This window comes from Neofelis nebulosa, chromosome 17 (assembly GCF_028018385.1).
Source record: "Neofelis nebulosa isolate mNeoNeb1 chromosome 17, mNeoNeb1.pri, whole genome shotgun sequence".
Lineage (NCBI taxonomy): Eukaryota > Metazoa > Chordata > Mammalia > Carnivora > Felidae > Neofelis > Neofelis nebulosa.
Genome location: NC_080798.1, coordinates 55092329 through 55116366, shown reverse-complemented (window position 1 = coordinate 55116366; position 24038 = coordinate 55092329). Strand labels below are relative to the sequence as shown.

Sequence of the window (24038 nt, the reverse complement as noted above, 5' to 3'; positions counted from 1 at the left end):
GACCATAGTTCACACAGCACACTTGAGCGAATGAGAAAAAGTCTGTCCTCTTTCCGTACGGATGCAGCCCAGTCCTTGGTATGCAGTTTGAGGAGTGTGGTGGGTGAATAACAGCCCCCAGGGATGTCCATATTCTCATCCCTGAGCCTGTGGATTTGCCGCCTTATGTGGCCAAGGGGACTTTGCAGGTATGATTAAGTTAAGGATCTTGAGACAGAGAGATGACCCTGGATGATGGGGGTGGGCCCAGTGTCATGTCAGCTCCTTACAAGAGGCAGAGACAGGGAGAGTTAACTACAGAAGACAAAAGGCTGCTCTGATGACAAAAGCAAGAGGTTGGGGTGATGTAAGGAGGGGCCCTGAGCCAAGGGACACGGCACCCTCAGAAGCTGGAAAAGGCAAGGTTCTCCCCTAGAGCCTCCAGACGGCATCGGCCCGCCAACCTTAGCCCCGTGGAACTGATTCTGGACTCCTGGCCTCCAGAACTGTAAGACAGCAGATCTGTGGTATCATAAGCACCAAGATAAGCAGCCCCAGGAAGCTGATAAGATGAGCACAGCAGAATGGATCTCGGTTCCCTGGGCACTCACCCTGCCCTGCTCTGCACAGCAGCCCTGATGCTCACTGGCACTCCCATCCTGGCACACCCCTGATGTGACTGTTTCTGATGACAGATCCTGCTGCCCCGGCTTTCGAAAGGACACAGTGAGCCAACCGTGTTAAACTTGACCAGTCCTGAAGCTTTGTGGGTGAACCTGACTACAGATGGCGCAGCTTTGGGGATCCAGCTGCACTGGAGGCCTGACATCCCACTCACGCTCAGCCTGGGCTATGGCTACCACCCCAATGAGACCAGCTATGACGCCAAAGTTCACCTTCCGCCAATGGATGCTGCAGGTAATCCATCAACTGGGCCAGCTTCTTGGGCAGTGGGGAGAGGGTAACCAACTTAAAACTTGAGAATCAGAAGCCATGGGGAAAAAAAACTTTTTTGCTACATTAAATGCCTATTTTTTGGTGTTATTACCACTACTACTACTACTGTTATCATCAGTATTATTTATTATCTGGCAACATTAAGTGAGCACCTACTAAACACCCTAAACTGATATGCACTTACAGAACTAACTTCACTGTAATCCTCATTACAACCCTTGGGATGGGCACTATGGACATTTCCTCTTGCCAGATAAGAACAGAGAGGTTAACTGGTACAAAGTCACACAGCCAAGAAGGGACAGAGTCAGAATTTGATCCCTCATCTACCTTACTTGCCAGTCGTGCTGACTTGGGAGTGCCTCCTATTCTCTGCTCCAGATCTCAAGGGAAGAGGGCTTTCTTAGGATATCAGGGAGACCATCAAGGTCAGCTCCCCTGACCAGTCACCTTGGTCTTTCTCTCCCATGACATTAGCCCCAGTCTCCACAAGGCTTCGTGCTGACCTGGAACCCTCTCTCTTGCAGATGGACTGTCCACGTGGATTCTGAACCCAGAGGACCTGCATTTTGGAGAAGGCATCTACTATCTGACCGTCGTCCCTGAGTCTGACCTGGAGCTAACCCCCACCAGGGACCTCACAGTTGGCATCACCACCTTCCTGTCCCACTGTGTGTTCTGGGATGAGGTCCAGGGGACTTGGGACAACTCTGGGTGCGAGGTAAGGAGAGGACACAAAGAAGAAGACACAGCAAGCTTGGTTGGGTGTGTCCAACTCATTTGGGGTCCCCTTTCAGTGCCTCTCGTGGCTGTTCTGCACCCCTCTACAGTGTCTTTGCATATGCTGTTCCCTAGACCTGGAATGCCCCTCCTCCCCCAGTATGGTTAACTAGATCCTGCCTCCAGTATCACTTCCTTGAGAAAACTGTTCTTAACCCCCGGGCAAGTCGGATTTCCTGCTGTAAGCTCTCCCAGTACATACATCCATTCCTCCATAGCACTAAACACAGCACTAAGCCATTTCATATCTACTCAGGAGGTCACTGGGATGATGTCTGTTCCCTCAGTGCACCAGAAGCCCCATTAGTCAGGAACAGTGTGCTTTGATCACCATTGAGAACAAATGACCATTGAATGAATGGACATTCATCGCCAAGGAACTGAACTCAGAGTCCTTTATTCCATACCAGGTGCTGTGTTCCGTGCTTTACTTGTATTACCTTATCAGACCTCCACAATAACCCTCTAAGACAGTAGGAATTCGCATTCTAAGGTGGTAAAACAAAGGCTCAGGAAAGTCAACAAATTTACCCCCAGATCCCTTGCCTAGTAGGTGGGAGAGCTGGAACTCAGACCCAAGCCCATCTGTCTCCAGCGCAGGAGCCTTCTGTGAGATGCAGCACTGCTTGCCCAGCCCCCCACCCAGTCTCGACAAGCCCCTGGATGGCACATGGCTCTATTAATTGCAATCAAATCCCTGTCTCAAGTTACCTCAGCTCTGCCCATGACAGTGTCCAGACATTAGCTCTGAGGTCATCAGAGGCCATCTCTCATGCATCAGTGTTCCTCTTCCGCCTTCCATGCCTTTGATCTGCTGTTCTCTCCCTGGGCCAAAGGCCCTTTATACCTACCCTGCATGGAAAACTCCTGTGCTATTCACCCTTCCATCTCCCACTCCAATGTCACCTTCTTGGAAGCATCCAGACATTGGGACTCTCCCTTTCTGGACTTCCACAGCATTTCATACTCTCCCCCAAACAGCAACCTCCACATCTAGCTGAAATTTATCACCTACCTGTCTCCATCTAATAGACCGTACCTTCTTTCATTTATTTAACAAATATTCGCCGTGCGCGAGGCAGTGGGGATATAATGGTTAGAAAAACCAGTGAGCTCTTGGTCCAGCAGAGCACACAGCCAAGAAGCAAATGCCACACATAATCAAATGACAATGGTCACAAGTAGTGTAAGCAGCCAGGCCCCAGCAGAGCCACAGAAGGGGACTCAGACCCAAGCTCCTTCCGGCTTTGTTTCTGCTATAACTTCAGCTCCCTTGTCAACTCCTGCCCTGGCTTCTGGCCACCACACAGAGGGAGTTCCCCAAAGTGCCAGGAAGAAACGGGTGCATTGCGACGTCCAAGAGACAACATGTTCCCCGTGCCCGCAATAGAGCCCTTTGTACCTCGTGAACAAGGCCCTGGGTGTGCTGAGACCTTCCCCGAGTCCTCACTCCCGGCAGCTGTTTGATGCCCATGCTGCTGGCCTGGAGTGCCCGGCAGGCTGTCCTCAGAGGCCCGAGGCTCAGAAAGAGGGATGGTGTAGCCGATGGGGGCGTGGGCTCTGCTGTTGGACGGACTTGGGTCCAATCCCACTTCATCAGGACTGGGCAGGTGACTTTGGGCAGGTTGCCGCACCTCTCTCAGCTTTCCCGTCTGAAAATGGGGATACAAGCTGGTTACCACTTACAGTTGGGGCGGGGCCTGGACAGGAATAGGGGGATCAAGTAGTTAGTGTGGGGTCTGGCACAAGTGAGTGCTCCAGAGAGTCAAGTGGTTGTTGTGTTGGACAATCTGAACACAGAGAAGACAAAACAATATGTAAAATGGAAATCAAGGAGACAATGAACATGGGACTTGGGTGGCGGTTGGGTGCCTGAGGACAGCCCAGGGGAGGACTACTTATCTAAGTGTAAGTTATTGGAAAGTTCCTAGCTTTTGAGTAGGGTAGGGGGTTCTCAGGACTTATTATGTTATTGAAAATATACACCTACTAATACATGCATACATGAATGCGGGACATACAAAAGTCAGATGTGGGAGTGTGTCGTGGACGAAAAGTTATATGAATCCAATATACACGCGATGCTCATTATATAGAAGTAGATACAGATAGCTATAGCTATAGCTATAGATAAAGATCCCTGGGGAGCCATAAATAAATAAATGGGTGGAAAAACAGCCCCAAATTCTCTGAATGGCTAAAGAAAGCTCCAAGTCTGTAGACCGCAGACCTTCTCAAGGGGTAAAAGCAGAATTATTGCAAGGGGGCTGAGAATCTGTATTCCTGCTTACATATTTCCTCAAAGGTCACTAAAGGTGCAACTACTTTAGCAAGGGTATGCGTAGATTTACTCCCAGAGTTCAAGAGACTCTCAAGAGCCCAGGAGGACAAAGATGTAGGCATAAAAAGCCTGGTCCCTGGGCACCCAGCGCTGACATGGTCTTGTCACTGGCACCTGCTTGGTTTCTTCTCTGAAACCATCTCCACTCCTTCTGAGTGCCCCAGGCGTTCCCATAAGGCCCACAGCTGCATGACAAGCACTGACCAGGATTGGGAAACAGTGAGAAAAACAATGAAGCAAACACGGAACTAAGGGCCATGTGAAATCTGTCAATAAACACTTGGTGTCATGCCCACCTGACCCCTCTGCTGGGTGGCTTGTTAAGGAAAAGAGACAAGAGTTACCTGCTGGGGCAGTTTGGGCTGCAGCATGTCCTTCCTCATGCGCTGAGCTGAGGGGAGAACTTTCTGCATGCCAGTGTTTCCTGCTCCCCACCCCTCCCACCTCACCACCTCCTGGTAGACCCTGAAGTGAAAAGTGGTACTGAGTTGTGGGGTTGAACATAATCTCTGCCCACCAAATGGCCCTGGGGGGTAACTGAAAGTTGACAGAAGGATTTAGGAAAGGACTTAAGCGCAAGGTGTGAATTAAGAACACAGATGAGGGCCCCCAGCCCTGGTCTATTCCTGTCTCCACCCCCACCCCTGGCCCCAATGTTATGGTCCTGTACCACAGGGGACCATGTACCCAAGCTCCATCCACACACCTTGCCCCCCATAGCCACATCCTGCCACCCTCATGCCCGAGGGTGGGCACATCGGTGGCCAGTCCACCAGAGAAGAGTGATCCTGAGGAACAGGGCTGTGCATGCCCTAGAAGCAAGGGATTCCAATTCCAGGTCCAGGTCCCCAAACCATAGTCGAGAAGGGGGAATCCCAGGGCCAGGACTAGGGTAAAACAAGTGAGACATCTACGCTGCAAAATTTAAGGAGGGCGTCATCCTCAGGGTCACCTAGAGCCTTTCCCTAGACACGGTGAGTGCTATGTGCTGTGGTGGGCACGTCCCTGGGGCCCCCGAGCTCCCTGTCTTGTGCAGACAGGTGCTGCCTGAGGATAGGTACAGCTGCACGCACTCAAAGCATGAGCCCAGGCGAGGGGCCCCTGGTGCCTAAACCTAAGAGGGGTGAAATTCAGGGAGCGCATTTCTGGTGCTAAGACACCAGTTCAGGATTTAAACATTTGCCCTTCCCTTTTCTTTACATGATTCTCCAGTATCAGTTTTTTGTTTTTTTGTTTTTGTTTTTTATCTTCAGTGTGAGATGACCGACCACCCTAGCGTGTCCCAGGACTTGGGACTTTCATTTTTAGAAATAGTTAAGTCCCTGGAAACCTGAGGTGAGCTGATTACCCTGGATGGCCTCTCAGCACCTAGCCTATTGCCTGGCACAGATTTTGCACTCAATACATATCTGTCCAACGAGTGAGCATCGGGCGGAGAATATAATGGAATCATGTGCACCAAAGTTGTGACAATGGCTGCTGATGGAAGGTGGGGGATAGAGGGAACTTTGCCTTCACTCGTAATAGTTCTTTAAAAGGGCAAAGATGACTCATGAGATACAAGGTGCCCACTGAGAATGACGGGTACAAAGATACTTGTTATAGATAATATTGTTGACATTTAAAGATTTTTAGCTAACTAAAAAATCTCAAGAGAATCCTAGAGCTGGTCTCCCCAGGCCTCCTCAGGGAACTTTCCACCTCCCTTGGGCTTTAGTGAGCCAGAGACGTGCTGGTATTCCTACCAGGGCCTCTTTGGGGTTGCAGGTGGGGCCACGGACCACCCCCTCCCAGACACACTGCCTCTGCAACCACCTCACCTTCTTTGGAAGCACGTTCCTGGTGATGCCCAATGCCATCGACGTCCGCCAGACCACCGAGCTCTTTGCCACCTTTGAAGATAACCCCGTGGTTGTGACTACCGTGGGCTGCCTCTGCGTGGCCTACGTGCTGGTGGTGATCTGGGCAAGGAGGAAGGACGCTCAGGATCAGGCCAAGGTGAGGTTGCATGGTCTGCAGGAATGGGAGGAAGGAGCAGGGGGTGTTCCCTTGCAGGAACTTCAGGGGATGGAGCTCAGGTGGGGAGCCAAAGGGCCAGCAGCAAAGCCAGGTCATCCCAGGCAAGCCAGCTTCTCAGCCCTCATTATATATAAAATGTCCATTCTCATCAAATTGTCAGGAGGATTATTCTACTGACCATTTATTGAGGATTTACTAAATGCCAGTGACTATCCCATTTAATGCTCACTTCACCTCTAAGAAGAAGATTGAGAGGCCCCAAGACCAACCTCAAGTTCAGCTATTTGCTGGGAAGACTCAGAATTCAGAAAAGCTGTGATACTCATGATTATGGTTTATTGCAATGAAGGATGCAGGTGAAAATCAGAAAAGGGAAGAGTTCAGGAGAGATCTGGCAAGAGCTTCCGACTACTCCCCCAGGAGAGCTGTATGGACAGACGGCATTCTCTAGCAATGGCGTGTGACAGTTCATACGAAGCTCACCTGAGCCCTGGAGCCCAGGGTTTAATGGGGGGTCAGCCACAGACATATGGAGTGCCCAGTGAGTAAGTGAGGTCAGTCACTCAGTCTCCAACAAATCACCTATCATCACCACCACCACCCAGAGGCCAGACTGATACAGCATGGCCCAAAGCCCTCATCATAAATCAGACTGTTAGCAGAGACTACCTGGTGTGGACCAAGGTATTCAAAGACACTCATCACTTGGGGCGCCTGGGTAGCTCAGTTGGTTAAGCGACCGACTGTGGCTCAGGTCATGATCTCACAGCTCGTGAGTTCGAGCCCTGCATCAGGCTCTGTGCTGATGGCTCAGAGCCTGGAGCCTGCTTTGGATTCTGTGTCTCCCCCTCTCTCTACCCCTCCCCTGCTCATGCTCTGTGTCTCTCCATCTTTCAATAATAAATAAACGTTAAAAAAAAAAAAAAAAAAGACACTCATCATGCAGGAGATTCCAAGCACTCAGGGGTTATCTTTCAAGAGCTGGCCAAGATCCAGGTCTTTCTTTGAAATGTGCAGGGTATGGACAACCCGGGCCTTCTGAGTCCACCCTTAACCGGACGGTGCCTCTATCACCTTACAGAGGAAAAGACCAAAGATCAGGGAGGGCAACTAACTGGTCCAAAGTCACCTCCAAGAAGCCAGAATTCAGACCCAGATCTGCCTGACCATAAAACAGCTCTGAGGATAGAAACGAGAAAAACAAATTGCCAACAACAAAGTTCTGATTACTTTTCTAATATGTGCACCGTATCTGACATTTAAGGAGCCTTCAGTAAAATTCTGTGTCTGAGTGAGCACATAAATGCTTGCAAGGATGCACTGTCACAAAGTTCTGAAATATTCTCCATTTCCCACCCTCCCCACACAAAGCAACACCTCTCAGGATGTGAAGGTGGCACAAAGCTTAATAAGCTCATAGTTACAGCATTTATACTGCTGTCTTCGATTCACACAAGGGATTCAACATTAATACTTTAAGCGCCTCCCCTGTCGCTTGGTTCCCAAGAAAGAGACTTTGCAGCGGAGCTGAGTGTGCAGGGTGTTTCACAAGGAGTGCCTGCGCTCAGCCCTGGAAAGGGAGGGAAGGAGGCAGGACGAGCCGAAAGAGAAGCAGCACTGTCCACAACAGCCCAAGTACGGAAAGAGCCCAAGTGTCCACTGAAGGATGAATGGACAAAGAAGATGCGGTGTGTATGGACAATGGAGTATGACTCGGCAATGAAAAAGAAGGAAATCTTGCCATTTGCAACTACGTGGATGGAACTGGAGGGTATGATGTTAAGCGAAATGAGTCAGAGAAAGACAAGTACCATAGGACTTCACTCATGAGGACTTGAAGACACAGAACAGATGAACACAAGGGAAGGGAAGCAAAAATAACATAAAAACAGGGAGGGGGACAAAACAGAAGAGACTCTTAAGTATGGAGAACAAACAGAGGGTTGCTGGAGGGGTGGTGGGAGGGGGGATGGGCTAAATGGGGAAGGGGCACTAAGGAAGCTACTCCTGAAATCATTGTTGCACTATATGCTAACTAATTTGGATGTAAATTAAAACAATAAAAGTAAAAAGGAAGGAAGGAAGGAAGGAAGGAAGGAAGGAAGGAAGGAAGGAAGGAAGGAAGAAAGGAAGGAAGGAAGGAAGGAAGGAAGGAAGGAAGGAAGGAAGGAAGGAAGGAAGAAAGAAAGAAAGAAAGAAAGAAAGAAAGAAAGAAAGAAAGAAAGAAAGAAAGGAAGGAAGGAAGGAAGGAAGGAAGAAAGAAAGAGAGAGAGAGAAAGGGAAGCTGGAGCTGGGCTGGGAGCCCCAGAGATGCCCTGGGTTGGGTCGAGATGCCCAGGTCTTGAGCATGCCCAGATACCACATTAATCTGCCTTCACACGTCAGCCTCCCCAGGAGGGCATATGACCTCAGTAGAGGTGGCTGTCACATCCCAGACAACTGGAGCAGACAACCGTCCACTGCTGGGAGATCTGGACGGCTCACCACAGAGCCCACTGCGACCTCCAGTCCAGCTTTGTTTTGTTTTGCTGCTAAACCACCTTAGCCTTCCTTCCTTTTAAATTCCCTTAGAGTCCCAATCTGGTTACCAATGTTAGAAATTCTAGATAAACAGAGTTTGTATCATTCTCCAGATCAAACACTGAACGTTCTCACCTTAATACCAAGTTCATTTCCAGTTTGACTACTTTGAGTCATAGTTAATATGAAATGCATTTTGTACTATTTTATTTTAAAAGTTTTTTATTTTACTTGTTCTCACCCAATGGAATGAATAAATAACATACATAATTTTGCTCTCTTCCCTTGTCATGAATGCCCAGCTCACTCTTGGCTGCTGTGTAGTGCATGAACCCACTGAACAGGGCCCTCCTAACGCCATCCTTCTGTCCAGGTGAAGGTCACAGTGCTGGAGGACAACGATCCCTTTGCCCAGTACCACTACCTGGTGACAGTCTACACTGGACACCGGAGAGGGGCAGCCACTTCCTCGAAGGTACCTGTCCATCCAAGACTCCCCCCCCCCCCCCGCCCCGGTTGATCAGTGTGCCCCTCCCAGCAAAGCCCTTGCTGGCCCACTGTTGAGTCACGTTAGCATAGTGAATACGGTATTGTAGGATTTTTTTTTCCCTCTTCTCATTTTTTTATAGGAAAGAATCTTTTTGGCAAACAAAACATCACCCCAAGCCCCAATATTTAAAAAGATAAAGTAGGAACTTGTTAAGGGAGAGATGGGGCCTAGCACAATGACACTGGTCATCTCCCTTATCCCTATCAAAGAATAACTCAGTTAGTAACCTGCATGCAAATTTGCTCACATAAGAAGAGTCAGCAAACTGTTATCAATGGGTAGAGCAAAAACAAAAGTCTTCAGAGAGAAGGGAGAAAGGAAAGAAAGGAACAATGGCTCCCATTTGAAAACAAGGAGTCTTAGATTTTGGGGGGTAAACTGATTAGCTGGCATCTAGCTAAAAGGTCAGGTTGAGCCATCTGTCCTGGAGCAGGCTGATGAGAGGTAGTAAAGAAATTATTTCACTTACTTATCAATTCTCTGAGGTTCGTGAACATTTGGCTGTGGAGCATACAGCAGGTTGTCCCTGCAATGCTTCGGCATCCTGAGTTAAGTCTGGCCTGTGCAATGTGCCCCATCTCGATACACTATCTTGACAGCAGCCTCCAAGGTTCCTTTACTCAAACTGAGGGCTCAATGGAACACACTTTGAGAACCACTGGCACTGTGTCTACTATCTCAGAGGAAGCTCCATCGTTTTTTCAAAAATGATATCGAGCTTCATTACAGCGGGGCATTTGTCTGTTACTTTTTAAATCTTATTTTCATTTATGTATGCATCTGTTTTATTTTTATTTATTGCTGTGTCTTAGGTCCTCAACCAGGTGGCTAACATAGAGTAAGAGCTCGGTAACTGTTCACTGAATAAACATAGGAATTAATTTCATCCATCAAATGAAACATTCATCTTATTTCTGTTTGACACTAAAGAGACTACCTTATAGGAAAGATGTGAAAACCTATGATCCACAGGCCATTTCTCTTTCTGGAGAGTTGGGCCACATGTCCGTTTGATATTGTCTTAGTTTGGATGGTTAGTAGAGGCCAGGGATGCTGTTAAACATCCTACAATGCACAGGAAAGCCCCCAGAGCAAGGAATCATCCGGCCCAGGATGTCTATAGTGGATGAACCCTGCTGTGGAAGCATAAGTAGTTGCCTTGAGAGTGGGACCCTAGGACACCCCAGTAGGGGACTGGGAAGCTGAAAGGGAAGAGAAAGGACTGATAAGGGGTGCATTATCAAATCCGTTACCTCTCTGGGCAGCTGGAGCCTAAACCCACTATGGAACTTGGCAAAATGGTAAGCAACATGGGCCTCAAAGTCACCCCACTGATGGCTGGGGGAACTGGGTCACTTACCCACGAATCCCATCAGTCACTGGTAGAGAACAGCATGTATTGCCATTAATCCTCTGGCACTTCCAGTCTCTGTTCTAACAGCCCAAGAGACCCCAGGAAAGAGACAGCTGCTGGCAGTTGGACGTGGGTGCAGGGATGCTGCAGTGGTGAGGCTGACAGACGTGGGCAGAACACAGATGGCGGTATGGTGGCTGTTTCTGCTCAGGAAATCAGCCATCAGTATCACCTGGACAGCTGCAGAAAAAGAGATTCCTGGGCCCTGGCCCCAGGATTTTCAGTTGAGTGGTCTGGAGGGGGGCCTAGGAATATGCATTTTCAAGACAATGGGCACTCATGCATTGTCTCAGGGCCAGGTACTCTGGGAGACACTGGGAATATAACTGTTAGGGGGAGAAATCAGTCCCTACCCTAAAGCCCTTACAAATAAGTACATGGGAAGTTTTAAAAAGTTACCAGGAAGCGTTTTATAACTCACACTGAATACATAAATGCAGACAGTGTGACCCCAAATCTTCATACACCTGAAAAATAATTCAGTAGGCCCAAGATGGGAGGAGAAGAGAGAATGAAGGGGCCGTGCTATGTTGGTTTTCACTGGTTTTTGGACACTTCCAAGGAAACACGGCCAGCAGGGCCTGGTTACCAGGGGGAGTCGGCCTCTCCTAGTCTCTGGATTTCAGGTGACTATCACCCTATATGGCCTGGATGGAGAGAGTGAACCCCACCACCTGTCAGATCCTGACATCCCAGTTTTTGAGCGAGGAGGAGTAGATGTCTTCTTACTTTCCACCCTGTTCCCCCTGGGGGAGCTGAGGAGTCTGCGGCTGTGGCATGACAACTCAGGGGACTGTCCATCCTGGTAAGTCACGGGGCGGGGGGGGGGGGGGCGGCACACCACGAGAACCCCCTAAGTGCCAGCCCAGGGCTGTGCACGTGCCACCTGGCTGATCCACACAAGCCTCCGTAAACACATAGAATGGATCCCTACTTCACCGATAAGGACAGTGAGGGCTGGAGAGGCCCACCCATCCATGAGCCACACAGATGGGATCAGTAGCTACAAGGACTGGAAGTTGCAACCCTGGCGTCCAGTGTTAGCTCACCCTTGGCACATTGCAGCATCAACCTGTCATTGAGCCCCTAGCTCCCCATCTGTAAAATGGGGATAGGTACCCGCTGTGAAGACAAACCTTGCCCAATAAGAGGGGACTAATGAGACACTGGGCTGATTCTTTAGTGGAAGAGGCAGGAACAGCCGCCCCTGCTAAGCACTAGACTAAGCCTTCCTGTTTCTGTGCCTTTTTTCACTGGCTCCTCAACAGTGACCAAGTACTCTCATTCAGGGACAAGTACCCTCATCCTTGTTTTGCAGGTGGGAAAGTCCAAGCCCAGGGAAGGTAAGTGACTTGCCCAAGGTCACACAGCTGGCAAGTTCAGAGCCAAGAATCTGCCCCTTCTGTGTGAGGCCAAAACTAGTCACCTAGATGAGTCATTTCCAGCCTGACCCCCCATCAGAGGCTTGCAACTTTAGAAAAACACAGCACTTACATTGCTGTCTTTAATTTACCTAAGGGATTACACATTACTACTTCAAGGGCTGTACATTGGACTCGGAGATAGAGTTGAATATGCAGGGCGCCTGGGACCAGCCCCTGGGCAGGGAGAGAAGGAAGCAGGAGGAGCAGAGGGGGCAGAGCTCTGATGCAGCACAACAGTGTGGCTGACCCCCACGGGGAGCTCTGGAGTGTTCCGAGTCGGGCTGAGATGCCCAGGTCTTGACCACAGCCAGGCACCGCACCCATCAGTCACTGGATGTTGGCCTCCCCCGGAGGCTGTGTGACCTCAACAGAGGAGGCTCTTGCATGCCTGACACGGCTGTCCTCCTGGAAGTGAGAAGACGCGCGTCCAGAGCCTCCGAGCATAGTCCGCATTACGCAGTAAATGCTCAGCAGAGAGTGGCTGTTGATACCTATCACTATTCTTACTGGCCATAAGGCCACAGGGGAAATGGCTGCTCCGGCATCTCCCATCCCAGCAGAGGCGAGATGATCTCATTCCTTACGTGGGCCTCAAAGACCTAAATCAGGTTAGATGATTGATATCCATGAAGTCCTGAGTCCAAAATAGACGGCTCGTTCTCTGGGTGGAAGCCGGCAGGAAGACGAGGTTTTGTGCACCCGAGTCTGCACCTCCCTGAACGCACACAATTTAGACAACGTGGCTTTCCTCACTTGCATCTGGATGCTGGCCCTGGGCCTGCTGCCCTGCACTAGGGTAAATAGTTTCAGAAGGGACCCTCTTACAACAGCATCTCCGTGAGCTCCCCACGTGAGGCCAAATTCACCCGCTGATCGGGGCATTTTGGCCAAGGCGCCAAGGACAATGAAGAAAAATACAGTTTCTCTTTTCAGGAGCTCTTGTTCTTGGGCTCAGGTTTGTAAAGGTGTTACCTTCGTGGTATGCAAAGAAGCCTCACCTCCCAACCTTGTCCTCAAAAGCGCGGGTCCCTTCTGCAGGTACGTGAGCCGGGTGCTGGTGCATGACCTGGCAACAAACCGGAAGTGGTATTTCCTCTGCAACTCGTGGCTGTCCATTGATGTCGGAGACTGCGTCCTCGACAAAGAATTTCCGGTGGCCACAGAGCAGGACAGGAAACAATTTAGGTACTTTCTTCTTTTCAAGCAAATGCTGTTCACCTGATTCTTTCATCTTTAGGGAAGGGGCACTGCAATCCAGGTGAAGCAAAACCAAAGCATGTTTCAGCTATCGGGACTGGATAGCTTCAAATGTGTGACGTTAATGACCAATCAGTTTTTCTTGTTGGGACTGAGGGGCCCTGGAGGGACATGGAACCTCTGACACAGAATGATCTTTGACGTGGTGAAAACGGTTAGAACGGTTATCCGTATTTCTTTACATGTGTCGTACAATAATATGTTTTATGTGACTGAACAGCCTGATTTTGAAAGGCAATTCCATGTCTGGCCATCTGGGGCTCCTTCTTCATGCTGTTTTACTCCACACGGGTGTTTCAGCACGTGTCTCCCTTAGCTTTACTTCCTTCTTTCCACATCTGCCCAAACACATCAACACAAATACAAATGTACACACACATACACACACACACACACACACACACACACACACACACACTCATGTGCACACATACAACACCAGAGACCATTTATTTCATATCTTTTAAAATGGAACTACTCCTACTATGTCACCCTTTTTCTTTGATGGTACACCATGAACATCCTTCCAAGACAGTGTGTTTGAGTCAAACTCTTCCTTATTGGCTGCATGATAATCCACAGACCGATGTCCCACGACTAATTCAGCCATCCTCCTATTGATGGACACTCAGTCTGTTCCTAACCATTATTAGAAAATCAAGAGACTCCACAAAAACCCGGCAAGTATGAAAATGTGGCAAGTATGTTCCTGCGTGGCACCAATCTGCTAGAGCTGGGGACCAGCTTTCCTCTTATACAGGCCATGTACACTCTGTTTTGCCACAATCCCCACCCACTCCCTATTATCTTTTAAAAAAAAAATTTTTTTTTAACGTTTATTTATTTTTGAGACAGAGAGAGACAGAGCATGAATGGTGGAGGGGCAGAGAGAGAGGGAGACACAGAATCGGAAGCAGGCTCCAGGCTCTGAGCCGTCAGCCCAGAGCCTGACGCAGGGCTCGAACTCACGGACCGCGAGATCGTGACCTGAGCTGAAGTCGGACGCTTAACCGACTGAGCCACCCAGGTGCCCCCACTCCCTATTATCTTACTCCCAACCCACTTCACTCATTTACTTCATTTGTTTGTGTCTACCCAGGTCCTTTTAGGTATGTGAATTTGTCACCTCTACTTTATTTTTGTTTTATTTTTGAGAGACAGAGAGAGAGAGGGAATGAGTGAGCGCATGAGTGGGGGACGGGGAATGAATCTTAACTGGGCTCTATGTTCAGTGCAGAGCCTGATGCAGGGCTCGATCCCACAACCCTGGGATCATGACCTTAGCCGAAGTCAAGAGTCAGACACTTAACTGACTGAGCCACCCAGGTGCCCCGTGACCTCTACTTTAAATGGCTTCTGAGTTAGGTTCAAAAACAAAGTCTGTTTCCAGTGCATTTACTGAAAGGTGACTTTCCCTCCTAGCTGCCACTCTGAACAGCCCGGCCTGCAAAGAGAAAAAGTCTGAGTCCGAGAGACTTGGACCCCAGGAGAAGTGTAACACAGATGTGGGCACACTGCACAGTTCCACATGCTGCTACTGACTTGCTGCACGACCTTGGAAGAGTCACTGCACCTCTCCAGGTCTCAGCTTCCACATCTGAAAAAGGAGTTGTTTGGTGTGCCTACCCCACGGGGACCCGTGCGCGTCCTGTGAAATGATGTGGGGAGCAAACTTAGCACGGCGAGCGCTCAGAGTAAGTGCTCGGTCATAGGAGCAGATCATCAAACGTGCGATGCCTGGAAATGAGACAAAGGGGTGTCTGAAGGCAGGACTGTGTCACTTCCCCATGAATCCTGGTGCCCAGCAGAGCACGGGGCACACAGCACGAGGCTCGCCAAATATTTGGTGAGTTGTCAATAGAACGATGGGCAGAACAACCACGTGGAAAATCACTGTTGTTGGCAGCTGACCTATCTCTTTATGCACCTTTACTCTGAGTCCAGTCCACTCACGAATTACAGAATGACAGTCAAAGTACAACTCTGAGGGGTGCTGGCACTGGCCACCAGAATGGGCGCCAGCTGGGAGCATCAGTTCTGCACACTCAGGAGAAGCAGGGCCCCTGATTAGACTACATTCTGCTCACAGGGAAATAACACAGATTCTTAAGGAGAATATGGTGCCATTTCCAGAAACCCTGTCTTGCAATTTTTATTCTCTCAAACTGAGCCTGAACCTATAGCCTGGAATTTTTAACCAGTATCCTCCAATGCACTAATTATAATTAACCTAATAGTATAGCTAACTACTGTATGAAAATTATAACAAAAATAATTGCTAGGGGCACCTGGGTGGCTGTTGGATAAGCATCCGACTTCAACTCAGGTCATGATCTCACGGTTTGTGGGTTTGAGCCCGGCATCAGGCTCTGTGCTGACAGCTCAGAGCCTGGATCCTGCTTCTGATTCTCTCTCTCTCTCTCTCTCTCTCTCTCTCTCTCTCTGCCCCTCTCTCTCAAAAATAAATAAACATTAAAAAAATTATAACAAAAATAATTTGCTAACACTGATGAACACTCACATGTATGCCAGCTACTTTACCAAATGCTTGACAAATATGACCACAAACCTTTCAATAGTCCCATTAGGCAGATTATGTTATTATCCCCATTTTACAGACTAGTAAACTGATGTGGAAAGAGTAAAGTAACTTGCCTGAGGACACACGACGAGCAGCAGGGCCATCTAGGATTGCAACTCACTCTGTGCAGAGCCCCCACCATTAACTCTGAATGATGCTAACGTGCCGTATGTCTCCCACACTAGAGACAGTAGAGGATAAATCTTGGAAACAAGCCCTTCCCTCGCATCCCAGGACTGCTCCGAAGAGACCAGCCTTCTCCAATCCCTGTTCTTCTCTCCCTGCCTCTTCACAGCCACCTGTTTCTCATGAAGACCTCCACAGGCTTCCAGGATGGACACATCTGGTATTCTGTCTTCGGCTGCTCAGCTCGGAGCAACTTTACCCGCGTCCAGAGGGTGTCCTGCTGCTTCTCCATGCTCCTCTGCACCATGCTGACCAGCATCATGTTCTGGGGTGTTCCCAAGGACCCAGCTGAGCAAAAGATGGACTTGGGTAACTCGCACTGTCATGACGGTCAGGGGTAGTGCCACATCATTCCCGAGGTCCCACGACCACCCTCCAATTCAATAATTCAACAAGTACTCACAGACATCAGAAACACTGTTACACTCATTACAGAGGAAGGATACGGGTCAAAATCAGGAAAGGAAAGAGGTGCGTGGGGCTGGGGCAGGGGGAGAGCAGGTACACAGCTTCCAGTTGTCTTCTCCCCACAGGCGATCTGTGACCATGCTCACTCCTCCTGACAATGATGTGTGACAACACACATGGAATACTGCCAACCAGGGACACTCCCCTGAGCTCTGGTATCCAGAGTTTTTATTGGGGCTTGCTCACACAGACATAGCTGACCCCCACATGGCTGACCTTAGCCTCCGGCCCCTCCAGAGGCTGAGGTGATGCTGTGTGGCCAAGGCCCTCACCACTAATCACTGTTAACATAGACTACAGAGTGTGGCCCAAGACCCCAGGTAAACAAAGGTGTACCTACCGGGCAGAACAACCCAAGAGCTTAGAGGTCACCTCCCAGGAGCCACTCTAGGGCCAGACGTCTCTGTGGGCAATGTGAGTCCTTACTGCACAGCCCCCTTCTGGAAGTGGTGGTGGAGACTCTCCCACTGACCCCTTCCCTCCTCTGTCCTAGGTAAAATTGAATTCACTTGGCAGGAAGTGATGATTGGACTGGAGAGCTCTCTCCTCATGTTCCCCATCAACCTCCTGATCGTTCAGATCTTTCGAAACACTCGTCCTCGGATCACCAAGGAGCAGAATGCTGGGAAATGGGACAGGGGCTCCCCCAGCCTGGCCCCCTCACTGCAGTCCATGGAGGATGGCCTTCTGACACTTGAAGTGGTGACCAAGGCATGTCTTCAACCTTGGCGGTGGAGGGGTGTTCTAGCCTGGGCAGAAATGGCGGAGGGAGAACTGAGGCCTGAGGCCTGGCGACCCCACGTTGTCTGACAGCATCAGTCACCAAGATTCATCAACTACACACACGTGTGCACGTGCACATACACATGTGCATGCATGTTGACATGTGCACACGTGCACACACATGTATACCACACGTGCATGTATACACATGTATAGGCATCACGCAGGTGCGCATGTATACACGCACACACCTACAGACATGTACACGTGTGTGCATATACATATACAAAGACATGAACAAACATATACATACACTTGCACACATGTATATGTACACACACGTGCACACATACATACACAAAAACACCTACATGTATGCACCTACAATTTCTGGGAACCCTGTGTGTACGAAATATTACACCTTTATCATAGAAACCCATGGAAGGGACTCTTCTGCATTCATGCACCAATAAACATTTACTGAGCGCCTACTACACGCCACACTTTGAGAAATACAGCCTGGAATGTATCAGCTCAAATCCTAGAAGAGGGACTCTATAGGTGACAAAATGGAAGCTCAGGGTGGTCCAACGTCACATCTCAGTGGGCAAAGCTGGGATTCAAAGCCAGACCGCCAAGCCCTGGGGTGAATTCTCTTGACCACTATCCTGCCCCATCACCTATAGCTCACGTTCCCCTTACCGAACCTGGGCTCACTTGCAGGATATGTGGAGACTCGTCAGCTCCCTGTTTAAAGCTCTGAAGGTGCCAGCACCTGCCTCTGGCTGGGAGTCAGTGACCTTGATGGACATCAACCAACTGTTGGCCTTGGTGGAAGATGTCATCTGTGTGCAGAACATGGTCGGGCAGGAGTCCTGGGAGGAAGCCAAGCAGAGAGAGGACTCTTTAACACTCACTCTTGGGTCTGTACAAGCGGAAGGTAAGTCCTGATGTTTCTGATCTGGGAAAGGAGACCGGGTGGAGACAGGTCTTTGGGCTGCATGTGGATCACTAGGGAGTCGAGAACTCCTATGCAGTGTCTCTCACCGACCTCCCCTGCAACCACCTGCCGTCACCTCCCTCTCTGTACACAGGCAACCCCTTTCTTCACAACGCCAAGCTGCCTTTCCGCTAAAGGCCTTCATGTGTGCTTGGCCTTTCATCTAGAATGTGTTTTCTCCTCTCTTAGCTAATTCCCAATCAGGCCTTAGTCTTGGTTTAAACACTCCTTCCTCAGGGGAGCAGCCCCACCCCCAGTGCCACAACGGGGCCTCCAGACACATACCCTTTAGCCCCTAAGCTTCTCTCGCGTCGCTCTGACAGTGCCTGCTGCCACATCGTGACTTGTGTGAAGAGCTATTTAAAATCTACAGCAACCTTGCTGGAGCGTGAGCTCTGTGAGGTGGGAGCCTATCCCTGTCCTGTCTCCATCTGTCTCAGGCCTGGCCCCATGCAACACATAGAAAGCACACAACGAATGTGAGTGGGATGACGTCAGCACAGCAGGTCATGATGGAATGCACAAAGCAGAAAGGGGAGCATTGGCCTATGTGTTAAGGGGAGCATTGGCCACCCTGACAACTCTGGGTATTGGCTCTGCGATTAACGGGCTGTGGGATGTGGGGCAGGTTACTTCAATTCTCCACGCCTCAGTTTCCTTTCTGTGAAGTGCTGGGGGGTGCAAAGTCAAACCAGACCCATTTCAAAATTTAAGGGGCAGGGCACAAGATGGTGGACAGGGCAGTAGAAAGACAGTAAAGAACACGGAGTGGCAGGGTGAGAAGTCACTCCTCCATTCTCTTCCAACCCTTCTGGGAGCAAATCTCCGTTTGGTACTTGTGTGTCTTTAACACCCTTTTAATACTGGGTTAATTCTCTGGCAGAAAAACAGCAGATCTCAAACTCAGAGCTTTTTGAAACAGTATTCAGCTAAAATTTAGTAACATCATTTCATTTTTATTGAGTTCTATATATGGCACATTATTCTGGTTTGGACTACTCTCTCTGACTCCCCACTTGCCCCTTTTCTGTTCATCTTCCACCCACATCGATGTTGCCAGGGTTCGGAACAGGCTGTCCAATAGAACTTCTCACAGTGCTGGCAATGTTCTGTGTCAGTGCCATCCGGTATGACAGCCACCGGCCCCATTTAGCTCCTGAGCACTTGAAATGTGGCTAGTGTGACTAAGGAACTGAATTCTTTAATGGTAATTTTAATTAATTTTAATTTAATTGATGGGGCCAGTGGCTATCATACTGGATAGTGTGGGCTAAGAATGCTGCCATTTTTAACACACAAGGCCGATCACTGTGTAAATCTTGTTTAGAATACAGACACGGAGTCTACAGAATGGGGAATCTGAATTCATAAACTCTTGGTCCCACCACTGATATAGTGAATTAGCTTCTGGCTGAGGCCAGAATCTGCATTTTAACCAGTCACTTAGGCAACTTTTGAGCACACTTTGAGTGTGGAGAGTCAGTGCCCTCAAGACAAGATCCCAACTCCTCACTGGTAACACTTATGGCCCTCATGGCCGGGCCCACGCTGACCCCACGGTCAGCTCCACCTTGACCCCCATGCTCCAGAGAGCTGGGTTTGGGCTGCCTATGAAGGCCGACTCTGCAGGAGCTCCACTGATGCCTGCACTGGACGTCTGGCCTTGAGTCTGGGGCTTGGTCTTCCTAGCAGAGGCCTCAGAACGTGGACTCTGGAGCCAGCCAGGTCCTGGGGCTTTCACAGCCGCACCAGCAATTGTGCAACTTTGGGCAAGTTGCTCAACCTGCGACTTGGCTTCCTCCCCTATGAAACGGGAGGATTGATCCATCCAGCCTCTTGGCTCATTTCAAGGACTGAATGAGGTCACAAGACACGTGCTCAGCCTGATACAAAGCAGGTCTTCAGTGGTGTTATGATTGATAGGGAGTGATGGTATCTTCCAGAAACACTGCCTGAGGGCTTGCAACCTGAAGGCTGTTGATGTCAGAACCCGTAGCTGTGGCCTCGGCTAGGCAGACCCAGGAAGGAGGGTGAGGGAGAAGGCCTGAGTCAGGGAGACAGAGTCGACATTGCCCCAGACCTTCCCCTGCATCTAGCCCGAGCCCTGCTGCACCTTTCTTCACACAGCGGGTTACCTTCCCGCTCACTTCTCACTGGTGACTGCCGGGGAGCTGTGGGGCAAGGGTGCTCTCTCCTGTCACCTCCCATATCTGGCTTCACGTACCCTTTGCAAAGACAAACGCTGGACCTGCGCTCTTTACTGTCCCAGGAGAAGGTGCCCCTGGGCGCCTGCCTCCCAGCTCAGGGTCAGAGACCCAGACCTGGTTCCGCTGGAAGAGGCCATGCATCCCTTAAATACATGGACAACAGTGGAAAAGTCAACGTTGTTTCTTTCCTGCAATGAGTCATTTAAAACAAAAAACACCTTTATGGGTTTTTTGTTTGTTTGTTTAACTTTTTAGGAAGCCGAAATGTGAACAAGCCAACTGTAGGAAAACATTCATGAGATTATCAAGGGAATTTGGCCAGTGACTGGCTATTTTGTGCTATTAAGGGATTATCATCACTCGTTTCAAAGGCTGACAATGACACCGTGGTTTTATTTTTAGAAGCACACTGTAGCATTATAGCACATCCTAGAAGCAATGGAGAAGCATACTGAGATATTTAGGGACATGACCTGGGCCTTGGAATTTGCTTCAAAATCATCCCCGTGGAGAGAGGGCGGGCTGGGTGCAGGTGAAGCATGAGTGGCCACGAGTTGGTAATCCTGAGCCGTGGGTGTGTACAGGCTCATGTCCTCACACTCTCTGCTTTTGTAGGCTGGACCCTTTTCATGATTAAAAAAAAAAAAAGTTGAAAACAAAAGGCTAAGACCGACACCAGGCAAATCTTGGCAGGAGGCAAATCTTGTATATATCAAAATATTTGCTGATGAGATACCACCATGTCTAGGATTTGCTCTAAAGTATTCCAGAAGAAGAAAAAAGTGGGGGATGTTGGAGGGCGGGGCAGAGACAAAACAAGATTAGCCCAAGGTTGGCTCTTGTGGCAAGTGATGGGCATTTATTCTGTTCTCTTCTGCCCATGTGGAAGGAAGCTTTGAGAGTGCCCTTGCTAAAAGGTTAAGAGCAGCCTACGCGTGCTAACTGGCCATGGGAGCCTGGTACCTCTCCCCATCTGAGCCCAGATCTCTCACGGCATGGCACACAGCAAGCGCTCGATACAAGAAAGCCGTCACTAACACTGCTGTCATTCTGGCAGGCTGTCCGCTCTGTCCTTCGGCACCAGCTGAGGCGCTTTCTCTCCCTTGTCCTCCAGAACAGGTGCCACGCCCAAGTGACCCTTGGAAGGACAATGCCTACAGGCGGTGTCTCTACCTTCAGCTGGAGCATATGGAGCAGGAGCTTCAGCTGGTGGGGCCCTGCGGCCTCTCCCAGTGCCAGAGCCACGCCCGGGCCCTCAGCCAGCTACAGACCCTGAAGGGCCGCCTTGGGGGCCGGCTGGGCACCCCACCCCAGGCATGCACCAGGTAATCCATTCCCCCCAGGTGCTGAGTGGGCACCAGAGGAGGGGCCTGCAGAGAGAAGGCAGCCCAGGAAACCTTGGAAGGATGTTCACCCAGATCTTTGCAGGCAGAAGGGATTCAGGATTCCTGCACAAATTCAGGGAGGAAGGCTTTGAACAGGGCAGTCTGCCAAAAGGCAGTTTTTAGCCCTTTGTAGAGCACCTCACAGTGTATAGCCATATTCATGTGGGCAGTTTCCTAACTGTGCACCCTTGGACAAGTCCCTCAACTTCTCTGCGCTTCGGTTTTCTCATCTGTAAAATGGGAATGATAATTCCTATCTCCTAAGTCAAACTTAAAATACATTTTTAGGGGTGCTTGGATGGCTCAGTCAGTTAAGCGTCCAACTCTCATGTTCCTGGGATCAAGCCTCCCATTGTGCTCTTTGCTGGAAGTGCAGATCCTGCTTGGGATTTTCTCTGTCCCTTTCTCTCTGCCCCTGTCCTGCTCACGTGTGCACACACTCTCTCTCAAAGATAAAACATTTTTAAAATACATTTTTAAAGATAATCAGTGAAATGTGAATATAGACAGGTTATTAGACAACATTAAGGAATTGGTAATTTTGATAGGTGTGAAAATTTATTACTGTCATTCAGTAAGAAAATGACCATTTTTGAGAAATATTCTGAAGTAATTAGGGATGCTTTTATATTAGGTCTGGAATTTATTTTTAAATATCCCAGAGAGGGAGAAAGAGACAGAGACAGAGACAGAGAGGAGAGGAGGGAGAGAGAGAGAGAGAGAAAGAGAAGGTAGATGAAATGAGTCTAACAGCCATCCCTTGGCTGTTGAAACTAATTGTTCAGGGTTTGTAGTGCTAACTGATTTTTGTAGGATGAGAAATTTTCATAATAAAAAAACGTGCGGGGCACCTGGTGGCTCAGTTGGTTCAGTGTCAGACTTCAGCTTAGGTCATGATCTCACGGCTCATGGGATGGAGCCCCATGTAAGGCTCTGCAAAGAAGGCACGGAGCCTGCTTTGGATCCTCTGTCCCCCTGTCTCTCTAAGATAAATAAACATTAAAGAAAAGTTTAAAAAATTATATAGTACCAGCTATCTAGGCTTCCCATGAGTAATGGGAGCAAATCTGTGTAAAGCACCGAATAAACGTGACCTCAGTAGAATAAAAGTATGTAAACCGGACAGAATGTAGAATGAAGCCCTTTGAGGCGGGTACGAGATACAGAGGAGAAAACTGAGGTCTGAGAGGTCAAGGAGCTCAGCCACAGTCATGCAGCTGGTGGGTGAAGTGGCATGTGAACCTGAGCCTGGTAGGTGCGCCACCCTGATCATACCCCGCTCCTTTTCAGCTCCCCGATGGCGAGCAAGCCTCCTCGCGGCCTGCCCTGGTGGTGTGTCCTGGGGGGCTGGCTCCTGGTGGCGGCCACCAGCGGCGTGGCGGCCTTCTTCACCATGCTCTACGGCCTGCACTACGGGCGGGCCAGCTCCCTCAAATGGCTCCTCTCCGTGGCCGTCTCCTTCGTGGAGAGTGTGTTTGTCACCCAGCCTCTGAAGGTCAGGCTGTCCTGGTCCCCTGTGCCCACACTTTCCCTCCTGCCAGCTGACCTGTCCTTAGGCTTCTACCATCCCTTCATCTATTCATTACCAGCTTACACAGCACCTGGTTGGCAATGATGACATTAACTGCCGAGACAATCCGAGTTTGGGGACAGAGGCTCTGGGACTGAGACTCTAGGCCAGCCCTAGAGGCTTACCAAGGTGTGGTACGTCCCCGTCACAGTCACCCTCAGGAGGGTCCTTGCCTCCGTTGTATGAGAACCCAAGGTTAGGAAGGTAAGGTCACAAAATCCCGCCCTAGGGCACACATGTAAAATATGAGTAAAACCGTATTTCCTCAGTTCTAAGACCCTTTTAACTGTGAGACAGGCTAGCAATTTACAAGAACTTCACCTTCAGAAAAGAAAAATACCAAGTCATTAAATGTGTGCATCAATTGGAAGATGCACTCCTATTTCTGAAATGTAAAGTTACTACCAGAGTTGGAGAAATACTGAGCCCCGGCCTGGAGCTTGGAGCCACAGCTCCCGCTGGACAGAGTCAGAGAGGAGGAATGCTGTGTGTGGCGGGGGAGGTGGGGCACCTGCAAAAGGAGGGGACATTTACAGTGATTCTTTATACTTAAAAGATGTGCCAAATCCCTCATCCCCATTTTACCAGTTAGTCCCCAGTTCTGCCCCAAATAGCCTTTATCAGAAGATATAGGGTCCCCTGGGGTGGCCTAGTCCATTAAGTGTCTGACTCCTGAT

At 49.5% G+C, this 24038-nt stretch overlaps 1 protein-coding gene and 2 long non-coding RNA genes across 11 annotated transcripts in view; 1 reads left to right on the top strand and 2 right to left on the bottom strand.

Moving 5' to 3' along the window:
* Positions 1 to 24038, bottom strand: part of LOC131500448 (uncharacterized) — a 126980-nt gene that overhangs the window by 57579 nt on the left and 45363 nt on the right. For 6 of the 9 annotated variants that reach the window (XR_009256292.1, XR_009256285.1, XR_009256290.1 and 3 more), the window contains 4 exons: positions 16122 to 16296; positions 9616 to 13231; positions 5878 to 6018; positions 3119 to 3368 (listed from right to left, as the gene is read on the bottom strand). This is a non-coding gene — a long non-coding RNA (uncharacterized LOC131500448). Of the gene's footprint in view, positions 1 to 3118; positions 3369 to 5877; positions 6071 to 9615; positions 13232 to 16121; positions 16297 to 24038 lie in introns of all 9 variants that reach the window. The other 3 variants (XR_009256288.1, XR_009256287.1, XR_009256289.1) reach the window with 3 other exon arrangements.
* Positions 1 to 24038, top strand: part of LOC131500447 (polycystin-1-like protein 2) — a 95135-nt gene that overhangs the window by 49175 nt on the left and 21922 nt on the right. The window contains exons 22-32 of the mRNA XM_058709710.1: positions 675 to 897; positions 1464 to 1657; positions 5825 to 6055; positions 8970 to 9071; positions 11187 to 11365; positions 13023 to 13169; positions 16118 to 16317; positions 16970 to 17187; positions 17923 to 18139; positions 21521 to 21731; positions 23082 to 23286. Of these exons, the coding sequence (XP_058565693.1) occupies positions 675 to 897; positions 1464 to 1657; positions 5825 to 6055; positions 8970 to 9071; positions 11187 to 11365; positions 13023 to 13169; positions 16118 to 16317; positions 16970 to 17187; positions 17923 to 18139; positions 21521 to 21731; positions 23082 to 23286 (2127 nt within the window). The remainder of the gene's footprint in view (positions 1 to 674; positions 898 to 1463; positions 1658 to 5824; positions 6056 to 8969; positions 9072 to 11186; positions 11366 to 13022; positions 13170 to 16117; positions 16318 to 16969; positions 17188 to 17922; positions 18140 to 21520; positions 21732 to 23081; positions 23287 to 24038) is intronic.
* Positions 18745 to 23121, bottom strand: LOC131500451 (uncharacterized). The gene is made up of 2 exons (XR_009256297.1): positions 22643 to 23121; positions 18745 to 21029 (listed from the first exon to the last, which is right to left on the bottom strand). It is a non-coding gene; the product is annotated as an uncharacterized LOC131500451 (long non-coding RNA).